The sequence below is a fragment of the Mustela putorius genome, unplaced genomic scaffold (assembly GCF_011764305.1).
Source record: "Mustela putorius furo isolate JIRA1106 unplaced genomic scaffold, ASM1176430v1.1 tig00000135_pilon_pilon_pilon, whole genome shotgun sequence".
Lineage (NCBI taxonomy): Eukaryota > Metazoa > Chordata > Mammalia > Carnivora > Mustelidae > Mustela > Mustela putorius.
Window position 1 is genome coordinate 2,159,370 of NW_025421292.1, and position 15,023 is coordinate 2,174,392.

Consider the following 15,023-nt stretch of genomic DNA (forward strand, 5'->3'; position numbering starts at 1 on the left):
GATGGGGAAATTAGGGCGGTTTTATTTATGATGACAATCAATGTACAAGACTCCACACTTAGGTGCGCGGGCGAGATAAGGGCCGAGCCCAGGCCTTCTGCTTCTCCTCGGGATTCCTGGGGGCAAACTTCTCCTGCAGTTTCTTCCACATGCCTTTATTCATTTCCTTAAACTCTTCCAAGGTGTCTGCAAGAGGGGAACACAAGAAATAGACTGAAGTCGGCAATATGATTATGTAAATTGGCCCCACGGGCTCTTGCCATCTGAGCACACCTTGATTTTTACACAGCGTGGTCTGTGAGAGGGAGTACCTGCGTAGCAGGCCCACACGAAGCACCCTGTGACTTACTGTGCCCTCTGCCCACATCTACATGCCCCCCACCCCCCGATGCCCGGTTCCACAGGACCAGCAAAGGAATGGCACCATCCCATCAGCAACATATCCCATGGGCCCAGAGGCCTCCTCTTAAAACTTGGCAGGCCTTACTGTCTCCACTTCTCAGATGTGGAAATTAAGGCTGAGGGAGGCCAGGTAACTTGCTCAGGTCACACAGCTCAGAAGCAGCAGAGCTGGGACATGAAGCCGGGCAGAGTGGGCCCACCATATGCTGTGGGCTTGAGCAGGCCCAGGGCGGGGGGCAGCGGGAGATGGACCCGGGATCCCCACCGATCATCTCACTGGGCCACAAATGATTCAACCCTGTTAGCCTCAGAATCCTCATCTGTAAGGTGGAGGTCAAAACACCCGCCTCCAAAGTTGTGGACTAAAGAAAGTAAGAGGAAAATCTGCTTGGCGCTTGGCCTGCACTCAGGAAAAGCTGGCCATCTTCTCAGCTACGAAGGTGGCAGGGAGCTGGTCGGTGAGAGCTAGTGGGGCCCTTGTTTAAGGACACACACACAACACACACATCCCAGAGACCCCAAAACCAGCTGTCTCAGTCTCGGTGCTACTGACATTTTGGGTCACCAAGTCCTTTGTTGTGGGGCTGACCTGCTCACTCTAAGACGTTTAGCAGCAACTTGGCCTCTCCCCACTAGATGTCAGTAGCAGCCCCCCTACCAGGCCCTGAGCAGGGACATCTAAAAATGTCTCCAGACGTCGTCACACAGCGATGTGGCAGATTTGCAACCCCCCCCAACCAACCACCCATCTAAAGGCTCTCTAGGGCTAAAGTTCTATGCTGCCTAATTTTATCTGTACTGTAAATTTAGATTTTCACATAGTATTGTTTTAATTTCATAGCCTAGATTTTCCTTGGTTAACAAAACTTCTGGAGAAGAAAAAGAAGAGCTTTTCTGAACAAAAAGGCAACTTACATTTATGGTCGATGGGCTCTTGACTAAATGAGGACATACGCTCTACCTCAGCCATGAGCCCAACATCCCATACTGAAATCTTTCCAGAAGTCTAGGTTGTCTTGTGGGCACAAAGGGAGGCTGAGGGGTCCTCGCCCACTTGCGAGCCACGAGGACTCTCTCAGAGTCTACCATGACCCCAAGCCCAGGGGAACACACTTGGGCCCGAGACCTTGGCCACATTTCGGACTCGCCAAGCCCTCAAACACTGTAAGGTGTGTATTCTTGCCGTGTTAGAAGAAACAATCAGGAGCTTGTGCCAAACAGTTGCAACAAAAACATATGAGGCTTATTGTGAAAACAAATTATCAGCAAATTTCCCAGAGTCGAGCTCCCAGCCACAACAAGTTGGAACCACAGGTCAGTGGTGGAAGTCTTCCAACTCCCTGTCCTTTGCTGCCGAGTCTGTTGCCCCTTCCTCACCCCCCTGCCCCACTCGCAGATGTGTCCAGAGGCTAAGGGCGGAGGCTGGGCCTCTGGAACTTATTTCCATTCTAATTTCAAGTTCAAACTTTGTTCAAACCCTCTGGGGCCCTCAGAGTGACACAGTGCATCATTGCTGGTAACTGCATGGGCCTAGGGACAGGGGAATACATTTATGTACGTATTTTTAAAAACTGTCGATAAAGTAATTCTGCCTGGCCAAAATATCTTTACCCCAGTTTTCCAGAGTACTGTAACAAAAATAGGATCAGAGCTGACATACGATAGCAGGTGATACCACTTCTGTTCAGAAGGTTAAGTGTTCTCTGGAAGGCCAAATCCCCAAAACTCAGTCACTGAAAGGCTGTCAGAGGAATAGGAAAGAGAAGTTTCTAGGGTACCAGAAGGCAAATATTTCAGGGCCGTGCCCTTGCAGAAAAGGTTAGCCTATTTTTGTATATGGTATCCTTGGCAGTAAAAATAGTAATTTTCCAGACCCTCCCTACTTCAACCCAGGCTCCCCTTGCCACTACCCTCAACTCCCCTTTTGGTGACAATGGATATGGGGAAGTAAGGAGGGGACGGCTAGGCAAGGTATTTCCTTTCCTGTTAATTGAGGTTTGTCAACAACTCCCAAATGTACCTAGTTAAACCCATATCTAACCCACAAACCACGTCCCCTGGGTCAGATAACTCTTCCACGGATATCCCCATACAAGTTTATTGAATGGCTTTTTGTTTTAATTAAAACCCTCATTGTTTATAAGGCCCCCTTAGGACCATAAAAATAAAATCATTTTCCTTCCATCCTGATTTCAACTACTTCCATTTGGCAAATATGAATTCCCCTGTTCCCTGCTGCCCAGGCTTGAATTTAAAAGCTCTAAAGATGGATTTTCTTTTTTAAAATAATGCCTTTGACCTTCTTCATATTCCATGGCCAAAAAGCATGAGCCCTCAAGCTTCAGATTTTCCTCTAGGCTATTCCACAAGACTTTCCATCATGCAGCGTGGTCTTATTAGACAATTCCCCTTGGCTGCTCGAACTCAAAGAATCATTTGCAAACCGACCAGAAAGGGCAGCGGGGCTGTCAATACCTGTGGACAGGATCAGCTTGTACTCTTCCACAGAGAGGCCACTGAAGCTTGTGTCTCTGGGCCGAGGGTACTGGTCACATGGGGCAGAGAGGACAGAGAAGGTGGGGGAGAGATTAGTTCTGCAGCAAAACGTCAGAGACCTGATGATCCTTGAGAAGCCTTACTCTTCTGCACAGTTCCCCAGCGTGGGCCTCCGCAAGTCAGGGGCCCGGCTAGAAGAGCAGCGCCACCTAGAGGTCAAAAACTTGGCCTCGCCTGAATGGATCCAAGAAGCCTGGGGGGAAAAAGCCTGTGTGATTTAGGAAGTCTGGGTGTGGTCCCCCCCATTCTGCATTTCTAACCAGTTGGGGGCAGGGGCAGGGAGATGCGTGCATGGCTGCTCACAGACCCCACTCTGAGTTGCGAGGATTTAGAAGAAATCCCTTTTCCCTGTAGGCTAGGCATTTGGTGTGTGTATCTCTAGAGAGTTACTGAACACATTGTTCCAGTCTGGGGAAAACCACGCTGAACGGAATTTGACAGTAATCACATCAGGGCTGAGGAAAAGCCCAGCTTTGTCTGACAGGACGTTCCCGAAGCACCCATCTTTATCACGAATGTGGGGAAATGCCAGCTCCATCAGAGAAGATGGGAAAATAACAGGTAAGGCTCAATAGGCGTCAGATACACCCGGAGCACACACTGGTCTATAAAACACATGGCTGTTATTCAAAATTATAAATAGCTTTTATTTAGGTGACCTAAAAGCCTCTACCAGGCGCCCTTGTTGGCTTGGTTGAAATTACTGGTTGCATTTAAAAGGCGCAAAACCACACTTCTTCACAAAGCACCATATAATCAGATTTTTCACTCACTCTCATTGGTCATTTCCAGTCTGAGGGCTGGGGATATAAAAAAGACTGACCCACTCACCTTGTGTTTGTAATAGTTTGAATGAAGTCGTGCTAGGCTTTCATACATCTGATCACAGGCCTCAGGCTCTGCAATCTGAAAAACAAAGAGCCCCCCAAGGAAGTAAGCAAACAAGCCGGCTTCCAGCTTCCACCCTGCCCTGCGTCTGCACCTCCAGTTAGGACCCCGCTTCCACAATGCAAATGAAGCAGCCTGCCGCTTAGCACCAGTTTTTCCCCTCCATGGGAAGCCAATTTGGCCTCCAGCTCCAGTGATGAGAAAGCTATTAGAAATCACCTTTCCGTGATGGCTTGACCTCATCCACTCCCCAGCCTGCGGAAAAACTCCATCAATGGCAAACAAATGTTTGTTGAGCATCTGTGACTAGTGGACCACCACACCAGCGGCAGTGGAGCCACGGCAATGAAAATATAGTATCAGAAGGGTGAACCTCATGGTGGTGTGGGAAGCAACCAGGGTCGGGGGGCGAAGGGGTGATTCATAGGCTCAGCGTATGGTGAGAGTGAGACTGAGCTGGGTTCTGAAGGATGCACAGGAGTTGGGGAGCAGAAGCGAGAGCGGTGAGGCCTTCTAGGTGGAGGGATGGTGTGAGCAAGAGACCCGGATGCTGTCTATGTTTCACACCAGATCAGTCTGGCTGATGGCCTGAATATGCAGTAAGAGCTTGGGTGGAAGAAAGAGCAAGAGTTTTTTGAGTTAAACCTTCAATATAAAATGTATTAAATACTCTTTTATGAAAGGCAAAAAAAAAAAAAAAAATTTGTCTGCGCTTTTATCTATGGTGAGCCATTACAATTTTACAAGGAAAGAAACATGATGAAGGCAGTAGTTAAAGATGAGATAGTTGAATTGAGAATCCAGAGGGAGAGTCCAATTAGGTCCTGCTAGAAAGGAAAGGGCGCAAACACTGAGGCCTTGCAAATAGAGGGAGAAAAATCAGGACACCCTGGTGCCCTTGCTGGAAACTGCAAGAAACATGGACACACGTAGACGTGAGGTGGTTTGCCCGTTCATCCCACTTTTTAGTTTTCCCTTCCTTCTGCCCTCACTATTATTTTACCTATGGTTCCTTGCACGATTCCAAGAATTCTGAAAGTTCCCCTGAAAAAAAAACTTTCTCGTTTATGTTTTTCCCTAGAATTCAAATGATGGATTTTTCCAACTTAAATCCTTTCTCGAAGAAGGCAAAGCATAAATAAATAAGTAATTAAGTGTTTTAATAAGGTCGCTCTGTTTCTGCCTCTGTGCACGTGTCAAATGAGGTCCCCCCTTTCACAGCCAACCAAAAAAGACAATCCATCATGTAATTTTACTTGATCCATCCCCGGGTTCAGGCCACTCACCACGACAAGGCCCAGGTAGCCACATCAGAAGAGAGAGGATTTGGGGCTGAGGAGGTAGCCAGGGTTCACTGAGTAATAATCAAAGGCATTACTTGGGTGGACTGGCGCAGAGGGCTGAACAAAAGGAAGGAATGGAAAAAACTAAGGCTGGGACTGGGTCCTGAGCCCTGTAGGGCAGTGTTCTTGGGGCGGGGGAGAGGGGAAGTCCAGCTGGAACTGAATTCTGCAGCACACACTTCAGAGGAAAGCATTTCAAACATTGTGGTTTCAGTGGAACGTGCATAACCACGAGCTAACACGGAAGGGAGAACAGAGTGTGCGAGACACAAAAGGAAACAGAATAACGCCAGCACCAAGTTTTAAATATTATGTCAATTATCAAAAGAAAATCGTGCCATTTCATCTTTTGCCTGCGGTCTTCATTCTTGTGTGCATGGGCTCACTTACAAATTTAAAAATAAGGCACCAAGGGGCGCCTGGGTGGCTCAGTGGGTTGAGCCTCTGCCTTCGGCTCAGGTCATGGTCTCAGGGTCCTGGGATCAAGCCCCGCATCGGGCTCTCTGCTCAGTGGGAGCCTGCTTCCCCGCCTGCTTGTGATCTGTCAAATAAATAAAATCTTTAAAAAAAAAAAAAAGGAAAAGAGAGAAAATCTTTAAAAAAAAAAAAACAAAAAACCACGCACCAAGAACCTGCAGTGTGCTCGGCCCTGTGTATGAGCAGGTCTCCATGGCTGTGAAGAGCAGTGGAGTCACACCTCCTGCCTTGGAATCTTGGCTCCTTCACTTATCAGACCCAGGATGCTGGGCAAATCATGCAATCTCCCCGTCCCCCACACTTTAGAAAAAACCTGCCACATTTGCTTTATCACTCTCTCTATATATACGTATTTTCCTTCTGATCCATTTGAGAGTAAGTTGGAGCGTGACGCTCCTTCGTGCCATAATATTTCCGTGGGTTTCCTGAGAACAAGGGCATTTCTCTTACATAACCACGGTTCAGTGATCAAATTCAGGACACCTGACATTGATGCAACACTTTTATCTAGTTCATCATCCATATTCCAGTTCTGTCCATTGTTTCCGTTATAATCCTTACATTTAAAAAAAAAAAAAATTTCCTTTTGGCCCAGGATTACCAACAGCATTTATCTGTCATGTAGCTTTCTCCTTTCAGCCGGGACGGTTCCCCGGCCTTTCGTCTTTCAAGCACTGACATTTTTGAAGCATACCCGCCAACTTAACCTTTTAAAAGGAAAGATAATAATAGTCCCTATTTCTGAGGGCGGTGTGAGGAAAAACGAGGCGATGCCTGGATTGCTCTGAAGTTGGGGCCTGGGACGCTGATCAATGTGAGTGATTCGCTTTTCTTAGTGTTAGTGGTAGTGAACAGTTCTGGCAGGCAATGCCTGTCTCCACCTCACGGACTACAAGGGGAAGAAGGGAAGTGTTCGGGACAGCCCTGGGGACAGGTAATCCTGGTGGCAGTGCAACGAGGACTGCTATGGACACTGCCAGGGGAGACCGGCCAGTGGGAGGGTCATGGCTGAGGACGAGCAGGGGCTACCTGAAGGAAGTGGGGGCTCTGCAGGCAGGGGGTCGGCTAGAAAGCACAACCCTGGGGGAGATGAGGCAGTGAGAGTGTCCTCAGCAGATCAGTGTTGCCCTCACCGATGTGACCACCGGGGTGTGGCTAGGCATGGAAGTAATGGAGGCATGGGAGATCACTCCACGCAAGTTCCCCTCCTGCTTCTCCTCCAACTTCTCTAATGGTGACCATGGGGCAACTCGGAAACCTCCTACTAAAGCCTTGAGAGAATGAGGTATCCTCTTCCTTCCCGTCTCTGCAGCGGCACAGAGGGAGGCCGGGGTCACCCCTGTAGAGCACTGCTCCTAGGAGGGCAAAGAGCATAGGGTCTGAATGTAAAAACAATGGGATGGTCTGAGCTCCCTCAACCTCTTAAAATTCCTTCAGTATTTACAACACAGCCTCCTAGATATTTTATATAATGCCCCGTGCTCCATTAACAATCCGAGAAGGAACCAAACACCTAACAAGAACCAAACACCAAAAAATGAATTGGTCACCCAACCTCTTATCTGAGGCCAGAAGGTGTGCATATGAGGCTGTAAGAGCAGCTCCAAGGAGGTGATGAGGAGGTGATGAGAGGCCGGAGTGCTCATTTCTGGCCAGGTGTGACTGCCTAAGGGCAGATGCAGCTCCAGCCAATTCCAGTCCCGGGCACATCCAACCCAAGCTCCCCACAAAAAAAGTCTTATTTACCATTTAAAAGGATTATTGGTAGAAATATCTGTCTGATTCCAGAAGCCTTGCCACACTCCTACATCCTACACTTTATTCACAGACTCCAGCACAAATGTTTCTGAATTTGGAAATATACAGTTTGCCTGATGAAATGTTCTGTGCACTTTTAGAAATATTCTTATATACAAGCTTTAAATTACCTGATTTTGCATTCACACCTAATGAGATTACGGACATTTTAGAACTAATAGCAGCTGTGGGTTTGAAGAAGGCAGCCGTGGGACATTATGAAAAATTCAGCTCTGCTCCCTAAATGTGAATGAAATAGATGTTCAACTGACATAGTGTCCTTTATAGCTCTATTTTTGCTCCTTTTGCATTTCCCCTTCTCAGTCGTCAGTAAATTTCTCTTTACCATATTAAACTTTTATACATACAAATCTACATCAGTGCCGCAGGCACTGATTTCGATTTTCAAAATTGAATTTTGGGTGGTGACTGCAATCGGTCCACACAGCGGCCCGGATTCTAGTCACACAAAGGGACGCATAAGCACTTTTGGGAAAGGGTGTTGCAAATTGCTTTGCTAATTAAGGTAGAGCTGGATTTGGTCCAGGAGGATCTATGAAAAAGGTTTTCATGGCTTGGTAATGAACTTCTGAAATGAGTTCATTCCGTTATGGGAGCCTGCCCCCTTCAATTCTAGTGCAAATCTATTTCTTGAGCACCTACTAGGCAGAGTGCTCTGCTGGGGGGCTGTGAGGAGACAATAAAGACCCAGCCTCGACCCTGGAGAAATTGGAAATCAAGTAGAGGAGACAAGTCAGGCATGCGTTAAATATCAAACATGGCCCCAGGGGTAGTGTGTAACTGAGCACCAGGATACAGGACATCGGGGGTGGGAGCAGGTCACCAGGCCTGGCTGACAGGGCAGGGCTGGCAGGGGTCTTGAGTTTCAGCGCAGTGACAGTTCAGAGGGAGAGCCAGAGTCCCACAGTGCGCAGAGCAAGGAGCTGAGGGTGGGTGGAATGGGGATCTGAATGGCTGGAGGACGTGTGAAAAAGCAGGGGACAAGGATGTTTTAGGCAAAGCAGGGTCTTAAGCTGAGCCAAGGAGTGCTTCAAGGGCCGGGGTTGGGGCAGGGGCAGCAAATCTTGGCAAGCCTTGTGCATTTTGGGCGGTGGTGTCCACGGTGCACTAGATTCTGAGGTTAAGAACCACTTGACGGCAGCCCATTTGAGAGGCAATGGGAGGCCAGGGCACAGGCTTCCGTGTGGTGAGAAGCAGAACACGGGCTGGCACGAATGATCGGAGGACAGTGAAGACCTCACACACCTGCCTGTCACTCATCAGGGAGGCAAGAGGCAGACCCACAGGGCTCCAAGTAAAGCAGGGACCCACCTAAAGTGGTCCCTAATTTATGCCTCTAGGAGGACGAGCACCTGTATCTTTAACTGAGCACAGAAAGTTGCCATCCCGTAGCCTAAACACTACCTTGGGTCGCTCTAGCTCTGCCTGGAACTGGGAGAGGAGGAAAAAGATGGAGACGTCTGCATTCCCTCTCACAGATGAGTCTCTTCACAACTCCAGTTTTGCAGTGGGTTCCAGATTGTAGCTAAAAATAGCACCATCTGTCCTTAGGCCATGCCTCGGATACTGGCCTTCTGGGGCCCCACAGAGCGGGGCATGGGCATGGCTGAGGTGCTGTCCCCGAAACCAGCACCGACCAGGCAATGGTGGATGGAGCTGGCTCCCTGCCACACTGAGGAAAGCCAGAGTCCAGGGCTCCGCCTGGTGACTGAGACAACAGAATTACATACAACCTTTACACTCTCCCGAGACCTGAAACTATCACTTACATTACTGCAAACCCAAGACACCGTTCAACTTTTCTCAAACGAGGCTGATAGGATTTAAAGGTATGATGCAAGAACTCACTGGTGGGGCGCCTGGGTGGCTCAGTGGGTTAAGCTGCTGCCTTCGGCTCAGGTCATGATCTCAGGGTTCTGGGATCGAGTCCCACATCGGGCTCTCTGCTCATCGGGGAGCCTGCTTCCTCCTCTCTCTCTGCCTTCCTCTCTGCCTACTTGTGATCTCTCTCTGTCGAATAAATAAATAAAATCTTTAAAAAAAAAAAAAAAAAAAAGAACTCACTGGTGGGTGAGCCCCTTCCTGGGTGGCCGTGTTTCCAAGCTGTTCCCCAGAGCCATGCCCCATGCTAGATTAGTGGGTGTGGGTGTGCAGCCAGGGATCTTTCAGGAAGCTGCCTGTGCGCCTAAAGAACTCATGAGAAGGACTGGCCCCTTTCCCTGTACTTAAGTCAACAATCAGAGTTGTTTTCCACCTGCCCCCACGTCGTGATTCTTTTATTGAGCGCTTGGTGCTGCAGGGGACGTGTTTCCTTGAAGAAACTGCATTCAGAAGGGGCAAAACCCATAACTATTAACTTTCAAAATACTGCACAAAAGGCCCAAGGGTGTAAGAGGTGTTAAGTGTGTTCCTGCTTCCCACCATCGCCTCCTTCTTGGTGGGTTCTGGGTGGACCGTGAGGCTCCCCAAAGGGCAAAGTGAAGTGGTATTAATGGAGGCGGAGGTTTTTGTACTCTGCATTCAAGTCTGAATGACTGATTTGTTTTCTAGTGAGTCCGGCCCTTCTGCACTGATATCCTACCTGAGGGTCATCTTTCTTCCAATCTGTACGAGGGGGATCGTGGCTGGGGCAAAGCAAGGCAGGTAGGGAAACAAGCAGGAGATATTTACTTCTTTGGTAAAGCTGTCATTGGCTTGAAGAAGGCATGAGGGGAAAGGGGTGGTGGCTTCATGTTCACGGAACAAGGGGTCTTTTCAGCAAGAAAGAACTCAGGAGAAAAGGCAGCTGAGGGAAGAGGAGGCACCAAGGAAGCAACGCCGGATCAGGACTGGCACAGCTGGTTCTGTTGCTTACTTGTCTCGCCACTGATTCCCCGAGGACCCTGAATAAGTTGTTTTAGGTTTCTGATTTTGTTTCCTTGTCTGCAAAATGGGAATTAAGTGATGGCCACCTTCCTCAGCTGCACTGAGGATTAAATTAAATGAGAATACGCCTGCAAAAGCATGCCAGGCCATGTGTTCAGTGGTACTGTTAACATGCAGGAAGCCAGGAGGTCGACAGGATTGCCTGCCTCTCTCCTCGACAGGAACAAGGAGGCTGGGGAGCAGAGCTGCGTCCACCTCTAGTCCGATCTTTCTGGCAACTGGCATAACCAAGGAGGAGCTCCCCACCCATCGGCCAGCTGGGTCTAATGCTCGCTGCCGGCTGCCAGCTTCATGAAGAGTTTACCAGAACCTCCTTTCTTTCTCAAGCTTTATAAATGATCCAGGGTGTCAGTGGGAGTGACTCACAGTGCTGTTTTCCGTTCTGGCAAGGGGCTGCTCCCTCTACAAATGATCACCAAGATTTACTAAGCCCAGGAGCATTCTCAGGTGCCACGAGGATGAGGTACCATGACAATGGTCCTGAGTAATGGGCTTGCTGCCCCCATCATATACTGGTTTGCTTTACTAGGGATGCATTCATCAGTGGCTCCAGAACCATCAACAAAGCCATGACTTGCATTTAAAACTATGACTCAAATCTTGGTGGGCCTTTGGCTAATTAGAACTATCTCCCCAGGTGATGACAAAAGATGACAACTCCAAAAGAGAAAGCTTTTCTGGGTCCTCTAACACTAAGTCAAGTAGGCAAACGTCGCACTCTCTTACCTCCTCAGGTCTCTGCCTGCCTCCATCTGAATCTCAGTCCAGTAAATTGCATGTCTACCTGACTGGTAAGTTTCTTGACGGTAAGGACCAGGCTCTGACCCCCTTCTGGAGTCCCCGCACACAGCAAGCTTTCAAATTCTCACCACTCAGGACACAGAACTATTCCTTCTCACTCTTCGCTATTTCTCTCTACCTAGCTCTGCCACACCTGCAACTGTATTGAAATGATTTTTGTATCATGAGTCATAACCGATCATTTATTCAATCTGTTCATCCAGACATTTACTGGTTGTCCTTTATGTGCCAAGAACCATGCTAGACACTGGCGCGGGGGGAGAAAATAAATGGCACCCTCTCTAGTCCCAGGAGGCTCACACTAAAAATACGTAGGGAGCAGAGCCCTAGAAAAGTCTACGGAGTTTGTAAAGTTGGAACTAGATAACAATTCTTGCCTTCAAGATCTTGATTTATGTCAGAACAGTGAAGACCACTGTAAAAGGTGTGTCAGCATAGTGGCCCCTCACTCCTTCCCCCAAGCCCATAGCCAGGCACTTCATCCACGGCCTCCCCCAAGTCTGAACTTTGGTTTCAATGATACCACTGGGCATGTTCTTGCTCCTGGAGGTGGTCTGGCTTGGCTCTTTGTTGGGGCTAAGCTGCAAAAAAACATGTTCCTGCTTTGACAGGTAGTGGCCAACTTTGGCAAAAGTCATTTCTTCAGGTTGTGTGTTTATGTATCGTATTTCCTACCTCTGACCTCTTGCCTGAGCCCCAGGCTCAAATATCTCACTGCCTCCTTGACATTTTCACTTGGAGGTAAGTCCACTTGGCATCTCAAATTTAACATGTCTAACACCGAACTCAAGACGTTCTTCCCACACCTGCTCCTCATCTAGTCTTTCTCATCCCAGTAAACGGCACCTCCTCCCACCCAGTTGCTCAGGCCAAAAAAATCTAGATGTTCTCATTGGTTTCTTTACCCCTTTACGTCACATCCACTGTATTAGCAAGTCTCACTGAAGCAACCTTCACAGTGCACCACTCCGTCTCCTGTGCTGCCTCCTTCATCCAAACCACTATTATTTCTTGCCAGAGTAGCCTTTTCTCCAGCTGCCTTGTTCCTATCCTTGCCCGCTATAATCCATTCACCACATGCAACCAGAATGATCTTTTAAAACAAATAAATTAGGTCACGTCAGTTTTCACAAACCTCCCCAATGGCTTCTCACCGCCCTTATGATAAAATCCAACTCCTAACCAGAGCCTGTTAACACCCTATTGCGCCTGGCTCTTGTCCTCCTCTGACCTCAACTCTTAGCAACTCCATCTCACTCACTCCCCTTCAGCAACTCTGGCTTCCTTTCTGTTCCTTAACATGCCAGTCTGCTTCCTGCCTAGGACCTTTGCCTGGAATGCCCTTCCCACCAAGTGTACAGCCAGCTCATCTTCTTCATGCGTCATCTATGTGTCACCTTCTGGGCCAGGCCTTCTGTATCAGAACCAGTATTACTCTTTTATCATGCTACTCTATTTGACATCCAACACAGGACTGATCTGGACTCTCTTACCATTGTCTACTTGCTTACTGTGTCCCAGACGAGAATGTAAACTTCAACTTCAGTTGAAGCTGAAGAGGACAGAAGAGGACACGCCCTCTTCTAATTCACTGCTGTCTCCCCCAGCACCTAGCACAGTTCCCAGCACATGGCGGGTGATCGATGAGTATGAGCTGTGTATGAATGAGCCCCACAGCCGCCCTAGCACCAACCTGGAGGAGAGCGAGAAGGTAGGGTCATGACTCACACAGGGGAGGGGGTTGAGGTCCAAACCTGCTGCATGGACTTACAGGGGCCCAGAGAGCACACAAAGGCTTAGCTGGGGCCCTGCAGAGGACCTTGAGGTTCGGCTCAGTCACTGCACAACACTGCGAGGTGACAGCACCATGTCAGGGAAGCTCTAAGCCTGCGACAGACACCATCTCAACTCTGGCTGCACCCAGAATCAGCTGGTGAAAGTTACCAAATATTGAGCACAAGGCCCCAACCCCAGAGGTTCTAATTCAATAAGGCTGTACGGTTCCGGACACCTATATTTTAAAAAAGCGTCTTCAGTAATTCCACAGTGCAGCCAGAGGAGAACACTGAATAAAAAGGCTGGGTCGTCGCTCTCTGAAGTTCCGGGAGGGGTGGTGGGGTGTACAGGAGGGGCCGCGCGCACGTGCGGCCAGGGAGGGAAGGCTCGCGCATGCGTGGACCCCACTGCTTGCCCGCTCGTCAGCCCCGCCCGTGCCTCGTCGTTTCCGCCCCTCGCCCCAACCGCCACCCCGCTGCAGACGGACCCCACAGTCCGGTCACCTGGGTGTTCTCTCCCTCCCGAAAGGCCTGTGCTACCCGCTGCCGCAGGTAAGCGCCCAAGTCCCGGCCCCGTTTGGTCTCGTCCACTGGCCATTCCTCACAGAGCTTAAGGAAACGCCGGTAGCGGCTGGCCGCCATTTTGGGCCCCGTTTGTCCCCGCCCTTGAGGGAGGAGTCGGAGCGAAAGTTGGCGCTTGCGCACATAGGCTCGCCAGTTTCCCGGGGGGGCGGGAAAGTAGGAAAGAAGGAGTGAGCATGCGTGAGTTCGCGGGCGCCCGCGCGCTCTCCGGAGAGGGGCGCTGCTCTCCTGTCTCTGCGAGCCGAGCTAATTCAGTGTTACTCCTCCTGGAACCGGCTCAGCTCCCAGGGGCCCGTCAGACGCGGTGTACCCCAGGGACAGGTTTGCTTCTCTTTTTTCAATGCTTGCACAAGCTCCAGACTAACAAACTTCCTCCGAGACCTCTGCTAATTTGCATAAACGAATACATTTGCATGTAAATACAGGTTGTTATTCGATGAAGATGTGTATGAATTTAATCACATAGCACGCGCAATTTAATCACATTCGCCTCCCTATCTCTCCTATCGCAGCCCCTGTGCTTGTCATTACCACTAGGTACTGCTTCTTAGCTCTAATTCCTCTGTCCCCAGCCCTTCAGTATCGTTCAGAGCTCCCCTCCCCACACTGGGCACGTGTCCCTGGGAGGCACAGATTTCCCAGCTTGAGCAAAGTCAGCTGGGTTGATTCAGCCTGGGAAACTTGTTTTACCAATTCTTTTCTTATACATCTCCAGCTGCAGCATCATGTGGGATGTCATCATTTTTCTTTTCAAGATACCCCCACCAGTTTCCTTAAGCTGAGTCGGGCTCTGTCTTCACTATCCTGCTTTGAGCCAGGACCATCCGATGCATACAACACCCAGCTTTCCCCAAACCTCTTCCTTCTTACCTGCCTACTTTGTAAAGGTAAATCCAGGAGACTCTTGCCTTCAAGGAGTGGACTGTTGAGTAGTGGATAGACAACCCGAATACAAGTTCAAAGTGACAGGGACTTTAATGGAAGTGTCAGAGAATGCTGAGGAGTTTGGAGAAAGAAATACTACTTCTAGCTGTTCAGGGGAATAAGGGGAGAAAGATTGGAGATGGCTTCTTCAGGAGATGGCATTTGGGCCAGACCATGAAGGATGGTTAGGATCTGGATAAGAGGGAATGAAAGGTTCTTGAGCAGCAAGAGCCAGGCCTGGGGGAGGAATGGGAGAGAGAAGAGGAGGAAGGGGTTTAATCTGAGGAAAGATAAATGGGTGGTTTTAACAAGGATCAGCTTTGAAGTGTTCTGAAAGCCATAAGAGTAAAGACCTATTATTGAATGAGAACCTCTGGGGATCTGAGGTGTGCAATGTCCACTTGAGGTAAATGAGTTCAGGGAGTAGTACCTGCCTGAGGTTAGGAGAGCTCAGGAGGAGTAGAAAATGAGGCTTTTGGGGGGGCACCCCCGCCTTCGTTCCCAGTCCAGCAGTACCTCCCAGCTCTATCTT

At 49.2% G+C, this 15,023-nt stretch overlaps 1 protein-coding gene and 1 long non-coding RNA gene across 4 annotated transcripts in view; one reads left to right on the top strand and one right to left on the bottom strand.

Moving 5' to 3' along the window:
* Nucleotides 1-13,637, bottom strand: LOC101690338 (ubiquinol-cytochrome-c reductase complex assembly factor 2). The gene is made up of 4 exons (XM_004770638.3): nt 13,490-13,637; nt 3,790-3,864; nt 2,878-2,947; nt 1-186 (listed from the first exon to the last, which is right to left on the bottom strand). The coding sequence occupies exons 1-4, from the start codon at nt 13,625-13,627 to the stop codon at nt 59-61; spliced, it is 411 nt and encodes a 136-aa protein (XP_004770695.1). The 5' UTR covers nt 13,628-13,637; the 3' UTR covers nt 1-58.
* The window catches only part of LOC123390644, a 15,246-nt gene continuing 9,436 nt past the window's right edge, over nt 9,214-15,023 (top strand). For 2 of the 3 annotated variants that reach the window (XR_006605186.1, XR_006605185.1), the window contains exons 1-3: nt 9,214-9,313; nt 11,144-11,200; nt 12,818-12,921. This is a non-coding gene — a long non-coding RNA (uncharacterized LOC123390644). Of the gene's footprint in view, nt 9,314-11,143; nt 11,201-12,817; nt 14,455-15,023 lie in introns of all 3 variants that reach the window. The other variant, XR_006605184.1, reaches the window with a different exon arrangement.

Excerpts from the sequence above, each read along its gene's own strand:
- LOC101690338 (XM_004770638.3), bottom strand. The coding sequence starts at position 13,627 with ATGGCGGCCAGCCGCTACCGGCGTTTCCTTAAGCTCTGTGAGGAATGG. Across the intron at positions 3,865-13,489 it reads GGGAGGGAGAGAACACCCAG|ATTGCAGAGCCTGAGGCCTG; the intron begins GTGACCGGACTG and ends TTTGTTTTTCAG. Across the intron at positions 187-2,877 it reads CAAGCTGATCCTGTCCACAG|ACACCTTGGAAGAGTTTAAG; the intron begins GTATTGACAGCC and ends CCCCTCTTGCAG.